General features: G+C 35.6%; 1 protein-coding gene across 1 annotated transcript; it reads left to right on the top strand.

The window, feature by feature from the left end:
• Nucleotides 1-2,541: 2,541 nt before the first annotated feature.
• LOC124238746 (cytochrome c, testis-specific) lies at nucleotides 2,542-15,363 on the top strand. The gene is made up of 2 exons (XM_046659916.1): nucleotides 2,542-2,707; nucleotides 15,215-15,363. The coding sequence occupies exons 1-2, from the start codon at nucleotides 2,542-2,544 to the stop codon at nucleotides 15,361-15,363; spliced, it is 315 nt and encodes a 104-aa protein (XP_046515872.1).
• The last annotated feature ends 720 nt before the right edge of the window (nucleotides 15,364-16,083 follow it).

Raw genomic sequence — 16,083 nt, 5'->3', positions numbered from 1 at the left:
TAGGGTTGCTTAGATCACTCTTAAAAGGGAATTGTTAAAATTCAACTGCAAGGATTATACATTTAATATTGCTCTTCCGTTCACCTTTCGCCATGTCTCTCCACTTCTCATCAACTTGTGACTTTAAACAAGCTACTTAATCTCCCTCATCTGTAAAAATAGAGATATTAATGGTATCTCTCTCACTGGGCTGGTGTGAGGATTAAATGCATTAAAAATATATAAAGAGCTTAGACTTATGCCTGGCACATAGTAAGCCATGTATACGTGTTTGCTACTCTCACCCTGTCTATTTACCGTTAGAATTACTTCATTCTCTGGTGAGTCATCATTATCATACCAGATGTCACATCTTTGCCTATTTTTAGTGAGGTATTTCTTCTTAATTACTAAATACCAGTAGAGAGTGCCAAATGATTATAAGACAAAATGAATTCTCTTGACATCCTTTCTGATTTTCCTGCCTCCCTGCTGCCACTGCTGAATCTATTGGTTTAAATGCAATTTGAAGAGGGTCGTTGGAATTGCAGGTATTGCACAGCAGTGATTAAAGATGGCAGCGGTGAATGTTTTAATTCTGATAAATACTGGTAGTTTGAACAGTGGTAGTGGAAATTTTCTCATAAGTGACTTGCATGTGAAATCTATATAAATAAAGAGAATGTTAGTTTTTTCTTTTTTTAAAAAAGTCTCGGGGCTGGCCCCGTGGCCGAGTGTTTAAGTTCGCGTGCTCTGCTGCAGGTGGCCCAGTGTTTTGTTGGTTCGAATCCTGGGCGCCAACATGGCACTGCTCGTCAAACCACCCTGAGGCAGCATCCCACATACCACAACTAGAAGGACCCACAATGAAGAATATACAACTATGTACCGGAGGGGCTTTGGGGAGAAAAAGGAAAAAATAAAATCTTAAAAAAAAGTCTCATTTTCTGAATTACCAGTAACATTTAATTGGTATAAAAATCAATCCGATCTTTCTGCTTTATATAAAAATTGGAAATAAGGATTCTTTAGTTAGTACTGAGATGACATTTTGTTTTTATATGATACCAAATTTATAGTTACAGTGAATGTATTTTGCTAAAAGGCTGTAAATTTGTTTTTCTGACTAAAGTTTTTCTCTCTATGGCTCCTGGTTCAAAGACTCAGTGGATTCTGTATCTAAATAGAGAATTGGTTGAACTCATATAGTTAGAAATTGAATGCAGTGTTTTGAGTGAAGTTTGGAATTTTAATGTAAGCTTCTCTTGGATAAAGTGAATTTTCTTACTCCACTTTTTGTTGGACCTAAAACATTGATTAACAGCTTATTTGTTTTGGATACTGCCCAAAGAAAACTTCTATCTTTCCTTTAGGTGGACTATTGACACTGTTTTGGGTTTCCACATAGATTTAAAGAAATTAGGAAGAGCAGTATATTTTACTGTATGTGAAGTACTGGCCTCTCTTTGAGTAATAGCTAACTTTAGTTAAACAATACTGTACTTTTCAGTACTGTCAGAATAAAATAAACATTTTCTAGTTTTCAGTAGAATTGTAAAGGTGAAAAAATGTGCGTAGAACTGTACTGTCAAAGAATTAGGTATTTTCATGATTTCTATGACAGTGACTTTTATGTTGAAATCCATCCCCACTCCCACCTCCCCAGCACCCATTCTTCAAGTAACACAAAGAGCAGGCAGACTGAAACCCAGCTACTGCATTCATTAGCATTTCAAACTACATTTTTTTTCAATAAGTTGAAATTATTTTAATTTTTACATCATTTTAGATGGAGGAGCATTTATTTAATTATGTAACAGTTTTTGGCAGTCAAAATATCTTTGTATGAAATTTATTGTATATATCTATCACCATATAATAAAACCTTTCCTACTTAAAATTGTGTATTTTCCACTACATTGGTATTAAACACGTAATGCCTGCCACAGCATGGCTTTCCAAGTGTTGCTACGTCTGCACCCGGGATCTGAACCGGCAAACCCTGGGCTGCTGAAGTGGAATGTGCGAACTTTGCTGCACCACTGGGCTGGCCCCTGTGTGGTTTTTAATTTTATAGTTATGTCTATTATTGTAGGCATGTAAGTACTCATAATAAATATCATATTTAAGCACCTTTTCGTTTTGTTCTATTCTTATTTTTAAGTAAGGGGATATCAAGTTAGACCTATGTGTTTCATGTCATTTTTTGTATATGCACTTTTTGGAAGTGAAAAGAAAAAATGGAATATGATTGACCTAGATAAGTTACTGTAATTGTTTGAAGGCTGAAGTAAAACAAGGGTTATACCAATAGCAGTTTCTGAAGCAGCTAAAGCTAAAAATTGAAGATAAACCTGATAAATGAGATGATTAAGTCTTCGTAAAATTGGATGCTATGTTCATGTTTTTGAGCACTCAGATGTTAAAGCATGTGTGCTTTAAATTATGTTTTTGTTTGATATCATTAGTATTGATTTCAAACTGATGGAATTCCTTTTTTCCCAGCTTTGTAAGTCTGATATTTTCTTTGGTCTGTGGTTTAATGTTTCATTGCAGAACAAAATGGGAGATGCTGAAGCAGGCAAGATCTTTATTCAAAAATGTGCTCAGTGCCACACAGTGGAAAAAGGTGGAAAACACAAGACAGGTCCAAATCTCTGGGGCCTTTTTGGCCGAAAAACAGGACAAGCACCAGGATTTTCTTACTCTGATGCAAACAAAAACAAAGGTAAAAATTAGGCAGTTATGGGAGAGAACCAGAAACTTTGTAGCAAAGAAGAAAGCGCATGATTTAATATTATAATAATTTCCTAATTTGCAGCATTAAAATGAAATCCGCATGTTTATATTACTGAAATATTGATTTATATCATAAGATCTACGTTTGGATAACTGTTCATCTTTTTGATCAGAGGAATTAGCAATTCTCTGTGGCATAGGTTTTTGCCTGTACAAGGTATTTGATTTTATGCAGTACATGTATGTTGAAAAAGCATGATCTAAATTAAAAAAAAATCCCATCATATTGTAGTGGCATAATGGTAGTTTTCTATTTGTGGTAGTGATTCTTCGGAGTGTAGGGGGACTGCTATATAGTTTGAAACAGTATATTCAGTGATTTCTTTGTTGGTGGAAAGTGGATAGATGGCAGTTAAAGTGAGAGCATTTTAGGGTTGAAATTAAAAATGGTTGGAAAAGACTGTAATATCTTTGCAAAGCAATTTATTCCTCCTGGATATGCATATACATACACATACATACATACATATGTGTATATCATTAGGATTCACTTCAAAAATAGGGTACAACTCTAAAATAGAGTGCAACTCTATTTTGAACTGTTCTTGGGGCCTAACATTTCTTACAGGCCCAAATTTCAGATCACTACTACACTACTTTTTGGAAAGGTTATTTTATTTTATCTTATTTTTTATTTCTTTTTATTCCTTTTATTGAGGTGAAATTCATGTAACATACAATTAGCCATTTTAAAGTGTGTAATTCAGTAACATTTAGTGCATTCACAGTGGTGTATGATCACCACCTCTCTGTAGTTTCAAAACATTTTAATTATCCCATAAGAATCCCTGTACCCATGAAGTAATCACTCTGCATTTCCTCCTATCTCTAGCCCCTGGCAAACACTAAACTGCTTCCTGTCTATGGATTTGCCTATTCTGTATATTTCGTATAAAAAGAGTCATATAATATATGACCTTTTGTGTCTGGCTTTTTTCACTTAGCTTAACGTTTTCAAGGTTCATTGAAGTTGTAGCATATGTCAGTATTTCATTTCTTTTTTATGGCCAAATAGTATTCCATCGTATGTGTATATCACAATGTGTTTATCCATTCATTAGTTTATGGACATTTGGATTGTTTCCACCTATTGCCTTTTGTTAGTAGTGCTGCTATGAATATTTCTGAATAACTGTTTGTTTGAGCGCCTGTTTCTTAGTTCTTTTGGATATATATTTAGAAGTGGAATTGCTGGATCATTTGTTAAATTTTTGAGGAAAAGTCAAACTGTTTTCCGTAGCAGCTGTACCATTTTACATTCCTATCAACAATGTAGAAAGATTCCTATTTCTCTATTTCCTCACCAACACTTGTTCTTTTCTCTTCTTTTTAAAAATTTGTATCTTAGTGGGTGTGAGGTGATATCTCATAATTTTGCTTGTATTTACTTCATGAACTGTGATTTTGAACATCTTTTCATGTGCTTGTTGGCCATTTTGATAATTTCTTTGGAAAAATGTCTATTTATGTTCTCTGCCCATTTTTTAGTGTGGTTGTTTTGTCTTTTTGTTGTTGAATTGTAAGAGTTCTTTATGTATTCTGGATACTGAATGCTTATCACGTATGTGATTTGCAAATATTTTCTCCTATTCTATAGATTGTCTTCATTTTCTTGATAATGTCCTTTGAGGCACAGAAGTTTTTAGTTTGTGTGAAGTCCATTTATCTATTTTTCTTGTTGATGTTGCTTGTGCTTTTGGTGTCAAATCTAAGAATTAATTGCCAAATCTGAGGTCATAAAGATTTATCCGTATCCTTTCTTCTAATAGTTTTATAGTTTTGGCTCTCATATTTAGGTCCTTGACCCATTTTAAATTAATTTTTGTATAGAGTGAGGTAACAGTCTGGTGTCATTCTTTGCATGTGGTTATCCAGTTGTCATAGCACCATTTTTTGAAGAGACCATTCTTTCCCAGTTGAATAGTCTTGACACTCTTGTTGAAAATTAGGGCCCACCTGGTGGCACAGAGGTTAAGTTCGCACATTCTGCTTCTCAGTGGCCTGGGGTCCACAGGTTTGGATCCTGGGTGCAGACATGGCACCACTTGGCAAAAGCCATGCTGTGGTAGGTGTCCCACATATAAAATAGAGGAAGATGGGTATGGATGTTAGCTCAGGGCCAGTCTTCCTCAGCAAAAAGAGGAGGATTGGCAGTAGTTAGCTCAGATCTAATCTTCCTCAAAAAAAAAAAAAAAGAAAATCAATTGGCTGTATATGTTGCAGTTTACTTCTGGACTTTCAGTTCTATTCCATTGGTTTCTATGTTTATCCTTATACCACTACCACGCTGTTTTAATTACTGTAGCTTTGTAGTGAGTTTTGAAATTGGGAAGTGTGAGCCTTCCAACTTTGTTTTTATTTTCCAGTATTGTTTTGGCTATCCAGGGTCTTTTGCAATTCCATGAATTTGAAGATCAGTTTTTCCATTTCTGCAAAACACGCCTTTGGAATTTTGATAGAGATTGCATTCTATCTATAGATTGCTTTGGGGAGTATGCCATCTTAACAATATTAACTTTCCAATCTATGAACATGGGATGCCCTTCCATATTATTTAGGTCTTTAATTTCTGTCAGCAATGTTTTATAATTTTCAGTGTACGAATCTTTTACCTCCTTGGTTAAATTTATTCCTAAGTATTTTATTCTTTTAGATATCATTATAAATAGAATTGGTTTTTTTTTTTCCTTTTTGGATTGTTCATTGCTTGTGTATAGGAGCATAAATTATCTTTGTATGTTGATCTTATACCCTGCAACTTTGCTGAATTGATTTATTTTCTCTAGTAGATTTTTTTGTGGATTCTTTGGGATTTTCTGTATATAGAATCATGTCATCTGTGAATAGAGATAGTTTTACTTCTTTCTTTCCAAGTTGGATGGCTCTTACTTCTTATTTCCCCCTAATTGCTTTGGCTAGGACTTCTAGTTGAATTCTGAATAGTCCTGGTGAAAGCGAGCATCTTTGTCTTATACTTGATCTTAGGGAGAAAGCTTTCAGCTTTTCACCTTGAGTATGATGTTAGCTGTGGGTTTTCTGTAAATCCCCTTTTTCAGGTTAAGCACTTTCCCTTTTATTCCTAGTTTGCTGAGTGTTTTTATCATGAAAGAATACTGGACTTTGTCAAATGCTTTTTCTGCATTTATTGAGATGATCGTATTTTTTTTTCTTTCTATTAATCTGGTGTATTACATTGATTGATTTTCCTGTGTTGAACCACCCTTGCATTCCTAGGATAAATCCCACTTGGTCATGGTGTGAAATTCTTCTAATGTGCTGTTGGAGTTAGCTTGCCAGTATATTGTTGAGGAGTTTTGCATTTGTAGTTATAAGAGATAGTGGTTTCTAGTTTTCTTGTGGCTTTGGTGTTTGGAGAAGTTTTAAATATAGATAATTGGGAGCTGTAAGTCCTCTTCATATATGATTTGAATTTAGTATTTTCAGACTTTGTAATGCGTCTTATAGTGCTTGTATAGACTATAATGTACCTTATTGGATTGAGCTTTGCAGACCATGTTGTAGGAGAAGGGCTTTAATAGGGAAGTTGTCATCTGGTGCACTAGTTTTTTGAGTACACATATAATAGCTTATACTTTGTCAAAGGAGGGATTCTGCTTATTTTAATCTGTGTTAATGTTTCTAAGAAGATAGTGTTTTGGGTTGGTCTCAGCCTATCGATAGTGATGCTATTGGCTAATAATGCCTAGGGACACTCACCTGGGCCTGTACTACTTGTGGTGAGCTCCCACAGACCCTTCCCCCATTGAAGCCAGTGTTGTGGCTGGACTGGCCCTTGTGGTTCTTATTATGATTGCAAGATGCACCTCAACAACAACCATCAGGGAACTTTGAAAAGACAAAGTTTATTACTTACAAGTCCTGGAAGGTACATGGAGCCTGTGTTGCTGTGATTTTGCTGTATTTTGTAGATGTAATTAACATCTACAGTCAGTCGACCTTGAATCAAGGGGATTATCCTCAATAATCTGAGTGGACCTTGCCCAATCAGTTGAAAGACCGCAAGAGCAAAAGTGAGATTTTCCTGAGGAAAAAGAAATTCTGTTTGTGAGACTGCAGCTTCAGCATCTGCCAGAGAGTTTCCAAGGGCCTGGGGCAACATAGTGAGGTCTTAGGGAGAGAGAGAAAGAGAGAGGGAGAGAGTGTGCAAGCATGAGTCTGGGGTTCTGCTTTTATTGGGGTCAAGGGTGGGGTGCCTAGGATTTCACAGGTTCACTCTTTACTGGTGAATTTAAAACATAAAAGTGGAGATTAAAGTACAAGAAGGAAAAAGCAAATGGTCAGTTTTCTAGGTCTACCAGAGCTTTCTTAAAAAAAGGGAACTTCATGGGTGGGGCCACCTGGCTTTTTATCTAGTCAGGTATCTGGCAATGTGTTTATTTGAGATGGATGTCTTAGAAGTGGATGTCTTGGTAATCAGAAGCTTAATGTCAGGCACTTACATTGCAATCAAAAGACTAATTGTCAGGTGTTTATACTGCAGATAGATAAGATATAATGAAATGTTTGTTATCTGGAATTTTGGGCAAAGGGACCTTGTAGATAGTCCAATGGTTTGGTTAAAACAAAATTAGCACATGTAGGGGTTGCCAGCTCTTTTTGAAGATAAGATACTTTTCATTTTCCTGAAGCATTGAGAACAATACAGTTTAGTAGGATGAGAGGTGGCAAAGACCTTGGCCCCTAGACTTCTCTTGTGTTTCCAAGCAAACCAGGGTGGGGTGGGTGGGCAATATATAGTAAGTCTAACTGCTTTAGAGCACTACTAAAAGACCTTAGCATTTGAGGACTGTGTTAATTTCCTAGGGCTGCTGTAACAAAGTACCATAAAGTGGATGGCTTAAAATAGCAGAAATTTATGGTTTCACACTTCTAGAGGCTAGAAGTGCAAAATCAAGGTGTCAGCAGGGCCATGCTCCCTCTGAAAGCTGTAGGGCAATCCTTCCTTGCTTCTTCCTAGCTTCTGGTGGTTTGCCAGTAATCTTGGTGTTTTTGGCCTACAGCTCATAACTCCAATCTCTGCCTTCATCATCACATGGTCCCTGTGTGTTTCTGTCATCTCATGGCCATCTTATTAGGATACCAGTCATATTGGATTGGAGGCCCATCCTACTCCAGTGTGACCTTGTTCAACTTAACTAATCACGTCTATAATGACATGTTTGCAAACAAAGCTACATTCTCGGGTACTAGGGGTGAGAACGTCAACATACCTTTATTCAGGGAACACTCATAATAAAGGGCCATATATACATAAAATAAATACATAGATAATTGATAAAATAGTTATATTAAAACGGAATGAATAAAATTTAATCTTTGTCAAATCAAGGATGCTTCAGCATCTTTTTAAACATCAGTGTCGTTGTTTTTAACACAATATCACTGTATTTAGTATGTGGAAAAATGCTGGATAATGATAATAAGGAATTTGTCTGGTCTTTGTCCCAGGTCCCTGGGAGGGAATCTCTGAAACCTTGGAATTTCCTGAGTGATAGGAGTGTCTTTGTTATTTGAGGTTGGGCCCTGGGAGGATGGCCTGAGTTTACACTAATGAGATTATTTATGGTAGGTCTATTAGCCTACCATTTCAGGATGGTGGCTAGCCAAGCTGGAAAGATCAACTATGTGATTAGAGAATTGGAGCTTTGTGCTAGGTGATGTCAGTTCCACCTCCAGGGATAAGGGGTGGGACCTGGAGATTGAGTTCAGTCATCTGGCTAATGATTCAATCAATCATGCCTATATAATGAAACCACAATAAAAACTCTGGACACTTTAACTGGAAGCTCTGGTTGAGCTTCCTGGTTGGTGAACACATCAATGTACTGGAAGGGTGGTGAGTCCTGATTCCACAAAGACAGGACCCAGAAGCCTTGTGTTTGAGACTTTCCCAGATTTTGCCATGTGGGTCTCTTCATCAGGCTGGTCCTGATTTGTATCCTTTATAATAAAACTGTAATTGTAAGAATAGTGCTTGCCTGAGTTCTGTGAATCATTCTAGCAAATTATCAAACTTGAGGGGGTCCTGGAAACCCTGAAATTTATATCCATTTGGTGAGAAGTTTGGTGGCCTGAGGACATCAGACTTGCTGCTGGTGTCTGAAATGAGGGCAGTATTGTTGGGGACTGTGGAGTCTGTACTAATTCCAGGCAGTTAGTGTCAGAATTCGGTTGCATTTTATTGCAGTAGGGTTTCTAGTTGATAGAATATTGAGTAAACCTGGTTTAAACTTGCATTTATTGTTGGTATTTATATGGCTTTTTAATTTTCGAAGTCATGTTTCTCTATATGATCATTTTATTACTTTATAATCCTATTACAAGAGCAGTCCACTTTTGAAGTCCTAATTTGTGGAACACTTATAACAATATTTCTTCCTTTAGCTGCCACTATTTTGAGGACTTTATTGCTTATTAGCATTGACTTGCAATTATATTAAAACTTGTTACAAATATATCTTTTATTATAGATTATTGTCAAAGATTAAAACCTGTATAGAAGATTTGGCTTTATAACATTATATAAGAATTAGAAATAAAATTTCCCTAAGTCAGATCATTTAAGTAAAATTTGTGACTTATTTGGGAATATAATTTGTTAGTTCTACAGATGAAATAAAAATAATAAGTAGCAGAATGAAATTGGACCCCTATCTTACACCACTCACAATATTTAACTTGAAATGGTTTAAAGACTTAAAACATAGACCTGAACCTGTAAAACTCCTATAAGAAAACATGGAAAAAGATCCTTGCCATTGGTCTTGGCAACAATTTTCTGGATATGATACCAAAAACACAAGCAACAAGAACAAAAATAAATATGTGAGACTACATCAAACTAAAAAGCTTCTGCTCAGCAAAAGAAACAGTCAACAAAATGAAAAGGCAACCTATGGAATGGGAGAAAATATTTGCAAACCGTATATCTGATAAGGGGTTAATATCCAAAATATATGAAGAACTCATACAACTGAATAGTGAAAAAACAAACTGATTAAAAAATGAGCAGAGGACCTGAATAGACATTTTTCCAAAGAAGAGATACAGATGGCCAACAGGTACATGAAAAGGTGTTCAACATCACTAATCATCAGGGAAATTCAAATCAAAACCACAATGAGATATTGCCTCATGCCTGTCAGAATTACTGTAATCAAAAAGACAAGAAATAGCAAGTGTTGGTGAGGTCGTGGAGAAAAGGGAACCTTTGTGCACTGTTGCTGGGAACATAAATTGGTAGAGCCGCTATGGAAATCAGTATGGAGTTTCCTCAAAAAGTTAAAAATAGATCTATATGATCCAGTAATCCCCCTTCTGGGTATATATTCAAAGAAAATGAAGACAGGATCTGGAAGAGATACTTGCTCCCCCATGTTCATTGCAGCATTATTTACAATAGCCAAGATCTATATATATGTAATATATACACACAAACACGATAAAATATTCTTCGGCCATGAGAAAGAAGGAAATCTTCCTGTTTGCAACAACTTGGATGAACCTTGAGGGCATTATGCTAAGTGAAATAAGTTAGAGAAAGATGAAAACTGTATAATAACACTTATATTATACAGTGGAATAAAAAAAAGCCAAACTCAGAGAAACAGAGAGTAGAGTGGTGGTTAACAGGGCCTGGGGTCAGAGGTAATGGTGACAAACTTCCAGTTACAAGATTAACAAGTTCTGGGGATCTAATGTATAGCATGGCACTTATAGCTAATAATGCTGTATTATATACTTGAAGGTTGCTAAGAGAGTCCGTTTTAAATGTTCTTACCACAAAAAAGAAAAAGTAATTCTCAGATGGTGTGGAGGTTTTAGCTAATGCTATTGTAGTAATCATTTTGCAATATATGTGCATCAAATCAACACATTGTACACCTTAAATTATACAATGTTATATGTTAATTATATCTCAATAAAGCTGGAAAAAAGAATAATGTAAGTAGCTTACTACGTTAATTGAACTAGGGTTTTAAAATGAGGTTATTTAGAATAAAATAAGGATTTAAAACATATTTTATCATATCTTGACCAAAGACAGATTTGAATAATTAAGAAGAAAAAGGAAGTCAATAGTTGAATTTTAATACAAATTCTGGAAAACTGTGTATCGTATTTCATTTTCTATGTATGATCTTTCTCTTGGAAATAGTTATACTATTTTAGTTTTCAAAAGAATATGGAAATTCTCTTTTTTTTTTGAGGAAAATTAGCCCTGAGCTAACATCTGCCACCTATTCTCTTTTTTGGTGAGGAGGACTAGCCCTGAGCTAACATCCATGCCCGTTTTCCTCTACTTTATATATGGGACGCCTGCCACAGCGTGACTTGACAATCAGTGCATAGGTCCGCACCTGGGATCCAAACTGGTGAACCCCAGGCCACTGAAGGGGAACATGTGAACTTAACTGCTGCGCCACTGGGCTGGCCCCCAAAATTCTCATATGTTAAAGAAGATTCTTTGTCCTATATGACTGACTTAGAGCATAGTTTTACAAAATTCATAATTGTAGCAATAATCTTACATGGTGTGGTTTTTAAAAATTGTGGCAAAATATATATAACATAAACTTTATCCTTTTAACCATTTTTAAGTGTACAGTTCTGTGGTGTTAAGTACATTCACATTGTTCTGCAACCATCCATCTCCTGAACTTTTTTATCTTCCCAAACTGAAACTCTGTACCTATTAAACATGCCCTGGCAACCACCATTCTACTTTATGTCTCTATGAATCTGACTATTCTAGGTACTTCCTGTAAGTGGAGTCATATGCCTTTTTGTGACTGCCTTATTTCACTTAGCATAGTGTCTTCGGGGTTCATCCATGTTGCACCATGTGTCATAACTTCCGTCTATTTAAGGCTGAATAATATCCCATTGTATGTATATACCACATTTTGTTTATCCATTTATCTGTCAGTGGATACTTGGGTTGCTTCTAATTTTTGGCTTTTGTGAATAATTCTGCTATGAACATGGGTGTCCAAATATCTGTTCATGTCCCTGCTTTCACTTCCTTTGGGTATATACCCAGAAGTGGAATTGCTGAATCATATGATAATTCTGTGTTTAATTTTTTGAGAAACAGCTGTACCATTTTCCACAGTGGCTGCACCATTTTATCTTCCCACCAGCAATACACAAGGGTTCCAATTTCTCCACATCCTCCACGACACTTGTAATTTTATTCCTTTATTTTTTTTGAGAATGGCCATCCTAATGGGTGTGAAGTTGCATCTCATTGTGGTTTTGATTTGCATTTCCCTAATGGTTAGTGATATTGAACATCTATATTGTGTTTTTGAAAATGTCAGTAAGTTGGGCTGGCCCCGTGGCCGAGTGGTTAAGTTCGCGCGCTCCGCTGCAGGTGGCCCAGTGTTTCGTTGGTTCGAATCCTGGGCGCGGACATGACACTGCTCATCAAACCACGCTGAGGCAGCATCCCACATGCCACAACTAGAAGGACCCACAACGAAGAATATACAACTATGTACTGGGGGGCTTTGGGGAGAAAAAGGAAAAAATAAAATCTTTAAAAAAAAAAAAAAAAAAAGAAAATGTCAGTAAGTTGATAAAATTTTTGTTCTCAGAATAATATCTTTATGAGTATTATTGAGTACCTATATCCCATTTGTATTTTTTGGGCAATGATAATTGAAGCAGGTTTTAGAAACAAATTGTTTGAATTAATTCATGAGTTGGCCGGGGTTCTATGCTAACAAGTGATAGAACTAGGATTCAAACTCAGGTCCTCTTGGGCCTTCACAGAAATCACATCATGGGTTAGCATATTAACTAAACTAACTTATTATTAGAGATTAATCTTTATCTATTGTCTATTGTCATGTCAAATCTGTTAAAAGAGGCAGTAGGACACACAAAATCATAAATGTGTTAATAATTTGAAAACTATTTTGAAATCCAGGTACATTATATCAAAATTCAAATAGTTCCAAAGGATACCTCCCAGTATGAGCCATGAGGAAATTGTGTATGTTCACTTCTCCTCGTCTTCCTCTGTTCCTTTCCCTTTACCAGCTAATTTTATTTGGTAATATTATTAATTTTAGTGGCCATATTTGTATTTTAAATAATATCCATATGCCTCTATTATTTGATTTAGCTACTTTAAATAATATCTGTGTATCCCCTACCATGAAGGATGAGAAAATCAAAGTGGTTATACAACCTCCCATTTTTCACACCATCTCCTAACTCTTGCTACTTATGTTGTTATATTTACTCTGACGTGATGTATATCATTTACATCTTTTGTAATCATTATTACCACAGTTGTTTTAACATTTGTCTTACATTTAAATGGTATCAGTGCTTATTTCTACCTTTTATACAGTGTCTGTATTTGTCTGTTGGTTAGTGGAAGGTTATCTTTCAGTAGTTATGCCAAGAAAGGATTCTTGGAACTATATTACCCTAATTCTTGGATATTCGAAAACAACCGTGGATTCTCATTATGCTTGAATGATAATTTAGTTAGACATAAAATTATTGGGTGATACTTTTAATTCCTCAGGACTTTGTATGCTTCATGTTGAATTATGCTTTGGAGAAATCTGATGCCAACCTATACTCGGTTTTATTTTTGTTTTATTCTCTTTCCTCTAAGTTTCAGTAAATCCTTACTGAAATTTAGTAACTTTGCTAAGCTGTGCAGAAGTCTTGATTGACTGGTTTCACATTTTCCTGGAATATGTGCTCTTCTAATTGGTGGATGTAGGACTTTTATTTTTGAAAGTTTTCTTGAATTATATGTTTTAATAATTTTCTTCTATTTCATTTGTTTTTAAAAAAATCTTACTTGGGCCACCAATTATACATATTTTGGATCTCCTTTGTCTAAATATCTTCTGTATCTGGCATTTCCTTTAGATCATTTTAAACTCTTCATTCTCTGCATTTTGCTTTTATTCATGTTTTCAAGCCTCATTGTGCTATCAGCAACATCTGTTCTTTTTGATGTCATTTATATCTTTCTGTTTTATCATATTCTCCTTGAGCCTTTGTAGCTCTGCTTTGAGCCCTTGATTCATAAATTCCTTTTTTGAATCCATAGGAATGTGGTCATAATTTTAATCTGCTTAATGTATATAATTTCTGATGTGCATTTTTCCTTTAGCTTTTGTTTTTTGTATTCCTTTATGCGATGTGTGTGTATATGTGTTGTGTGTGTGTATGTTGTGTGTATGTGTTTTTAATACTCTTTTGTGCTGATTCCTTTTTGATTATTACTCATCTTTTGGTGAGGACAATTTTTATTGGACTGGTTATTTGCACAAGGACAGTAAGAGTGAGGGTCTAAGTGTTCCAGTTAGTTATGAGGTCTTCCTTACCCACAGTATGTGTCTGAATGTGTATCTGTGTATGTTTGGTGGGGAGTTTTTTGGCTCTTAAATTCAACTGACAAAGACTGACAGTTCTAGGGTTAGCCAACACCCTCAGTTTCTCTTCTATAACAAGGTAGGATATTCTTTTAAAGATGGCATGTCGGTGTTTTCTTCTTTAATCCTGGCTCCCCTGGCCCTCCATGGTGTCACACTGAATTTAGGTAGACTTTCACAGCAAGCCAATATACACTCAACTTTTTGGGCTGTAGGATGCTGACTTTGCCCTTCAGGATTTGTTTCCTACTTTGGAGAACGTTTCTCTTCTTCTTTTGAGAACATTAGTGACAGCTGTCCTCTCACATTGGTCCAGGTTTTATGTCCTTGGTAGTCTTCTAATTATATCAAGTTTGGGGTTATAGGTGCTTCTTCAAAAATTTTATCAGAAGTGGAGTTAACGTTTCTGTTTCTTTTTGTCCATGTTCTTTTTGACTGATTTTAAAAAGGCAAAAAGGTAGAGGCAACCAGGAACTGGATTCTTGAAATTATAGTTTTTTTGATAGAGATCTGGGCAGAGGCAGCTTGGTATGATTGGCAGAAAAAACATGGAAATATGAGTTAGTAGTCACAGATTCTTGACTCTAAGTAGCCTTGTCACCTCAGGGCAAGTTATTCCCCTCTCTTTGAGTCATCATTTCCTCATCTGCAAAATGAGAGGTTGGATTAATTGATCTCTAAGATCTTTTCTAGAAGGAACTCTCTGTGATTCTAGGAGGATGGGGTGCTGCTTGGGCACAACATATCTGGGGTGGTAGTTCATTGGTATACTTTGAAGAATCCTAAACAGCCTGTGGAGTATTGGATTTCTACAGGGAAGCCAAAGTGTGGATCACCAAAGACTAATTTTGGAATTTTCTTGTGGGTCAGAAACTGAGTATTCCTGGTTATGATAGTCTTCATATTGAATCCAAAAGTAATCTTTTGTTCCCATACATGGGTCATTTCAGAAAGTAGGCGTTACAAATGTAACTACACAAACTTAAAACTTATTTTCACCTTTATAGGTGTTATCTGGGGAGAGGAAACTCTGTTGGAATATTTGGAGAACCCAAAGAAATATATCCCTGGAACTAAAATGATCTTTGCTGGTCTTAAAAAGAAGAATGAGAGAGAAGATCTTATTCAGTATTTGAAACGGGCAACATCTTCATAAAATGCTCTTGCTACTTAAAAAATATTAGTTATAAGCCAAATTTTCCAATTTCAAATATTGCATGTTCAAAGAAGTCATTTGATCTTTCTTATCAGCCTGTAGTAAGTTTAACATTTTAAAATAAAACTTGAGATTTTTGATTATGTGCGATCTACTGATCAAATGCCTTCAGAGTCTGAACTTACTTTTGTCTGCTCACTAAGGATGTGCATAAGGTCAGAATGGAAGAGGAGAGGAAAGGAAACTGAAGTCTATTGTGCTTCAGTTGTCTCTATATGCTTAAAATATTTTATAAGCCTAACAACTGCTATTGATGATAGAGATAGCTTCCTCACATTTCTCTGAAATTTAAATGTAAATATAGCAGGTGTTAGCTTTAGTTTTTACTAAGCTGTGTTTGGTTAGGTGTTTGTCTTTTATTCTAAACAGTACTTATAGTAACTTTAAGAAAAAAATGTAGGGAAAATTAAATCAAAGGTTTGATCTTATTTTAGGAATATTATTGGGGAAAAAAAGTGCAAATTGTTGACCATGGGTGACATAAAACCTAGAAAGAAGGAGAAAAGCATCTTCTATGTTAATAAACATTTATGTCACATAACATATAATCTTTTTGCATTAATCTTATTATAGATATCCTTTTAATCCTGAATAATGTAAAGCTGGACTTCAGGGGAGGAATAGCAGGGACCCTGAGAGAGAGGGAGAGAAAATGAAAAA

Source organism: Equus quagga, chromosome 4 (assembly GCF_021613505.1).
Source record: "Equus quagga isolate Etosha38 chromosome 4, UCLA_HA_Equagga_1.0, whole genome shotgun sequence".
NCBI classification, from domain to species: domain Eukaryota; kingdom Metazoa; phylum Chordata; class Mammalia; order Perissodactyla; family Equidae; genus Equus; species Equus quagga.
This window is presented reverse-complemented; position numbering and strand designations above follow the sequence as displayed.

Excerpts from the sequence above, each read along its gene's own strand:
- LOC124238746 (XM_046659916.1), top strand. The coding sequence starts at position 2,542 with ATGGGAGATGCTGAAGCAGGCAAGATCTTTATTCAAAAATGTGCTCAG. Across the intron at positions 2,708-15,214 it reads TGATGCAAACAAAAACAAAG|GTGTTATCTGGGGAGAGGAA; the intron begins GTAAAAATTAGG and ends TCACCTTTATAG.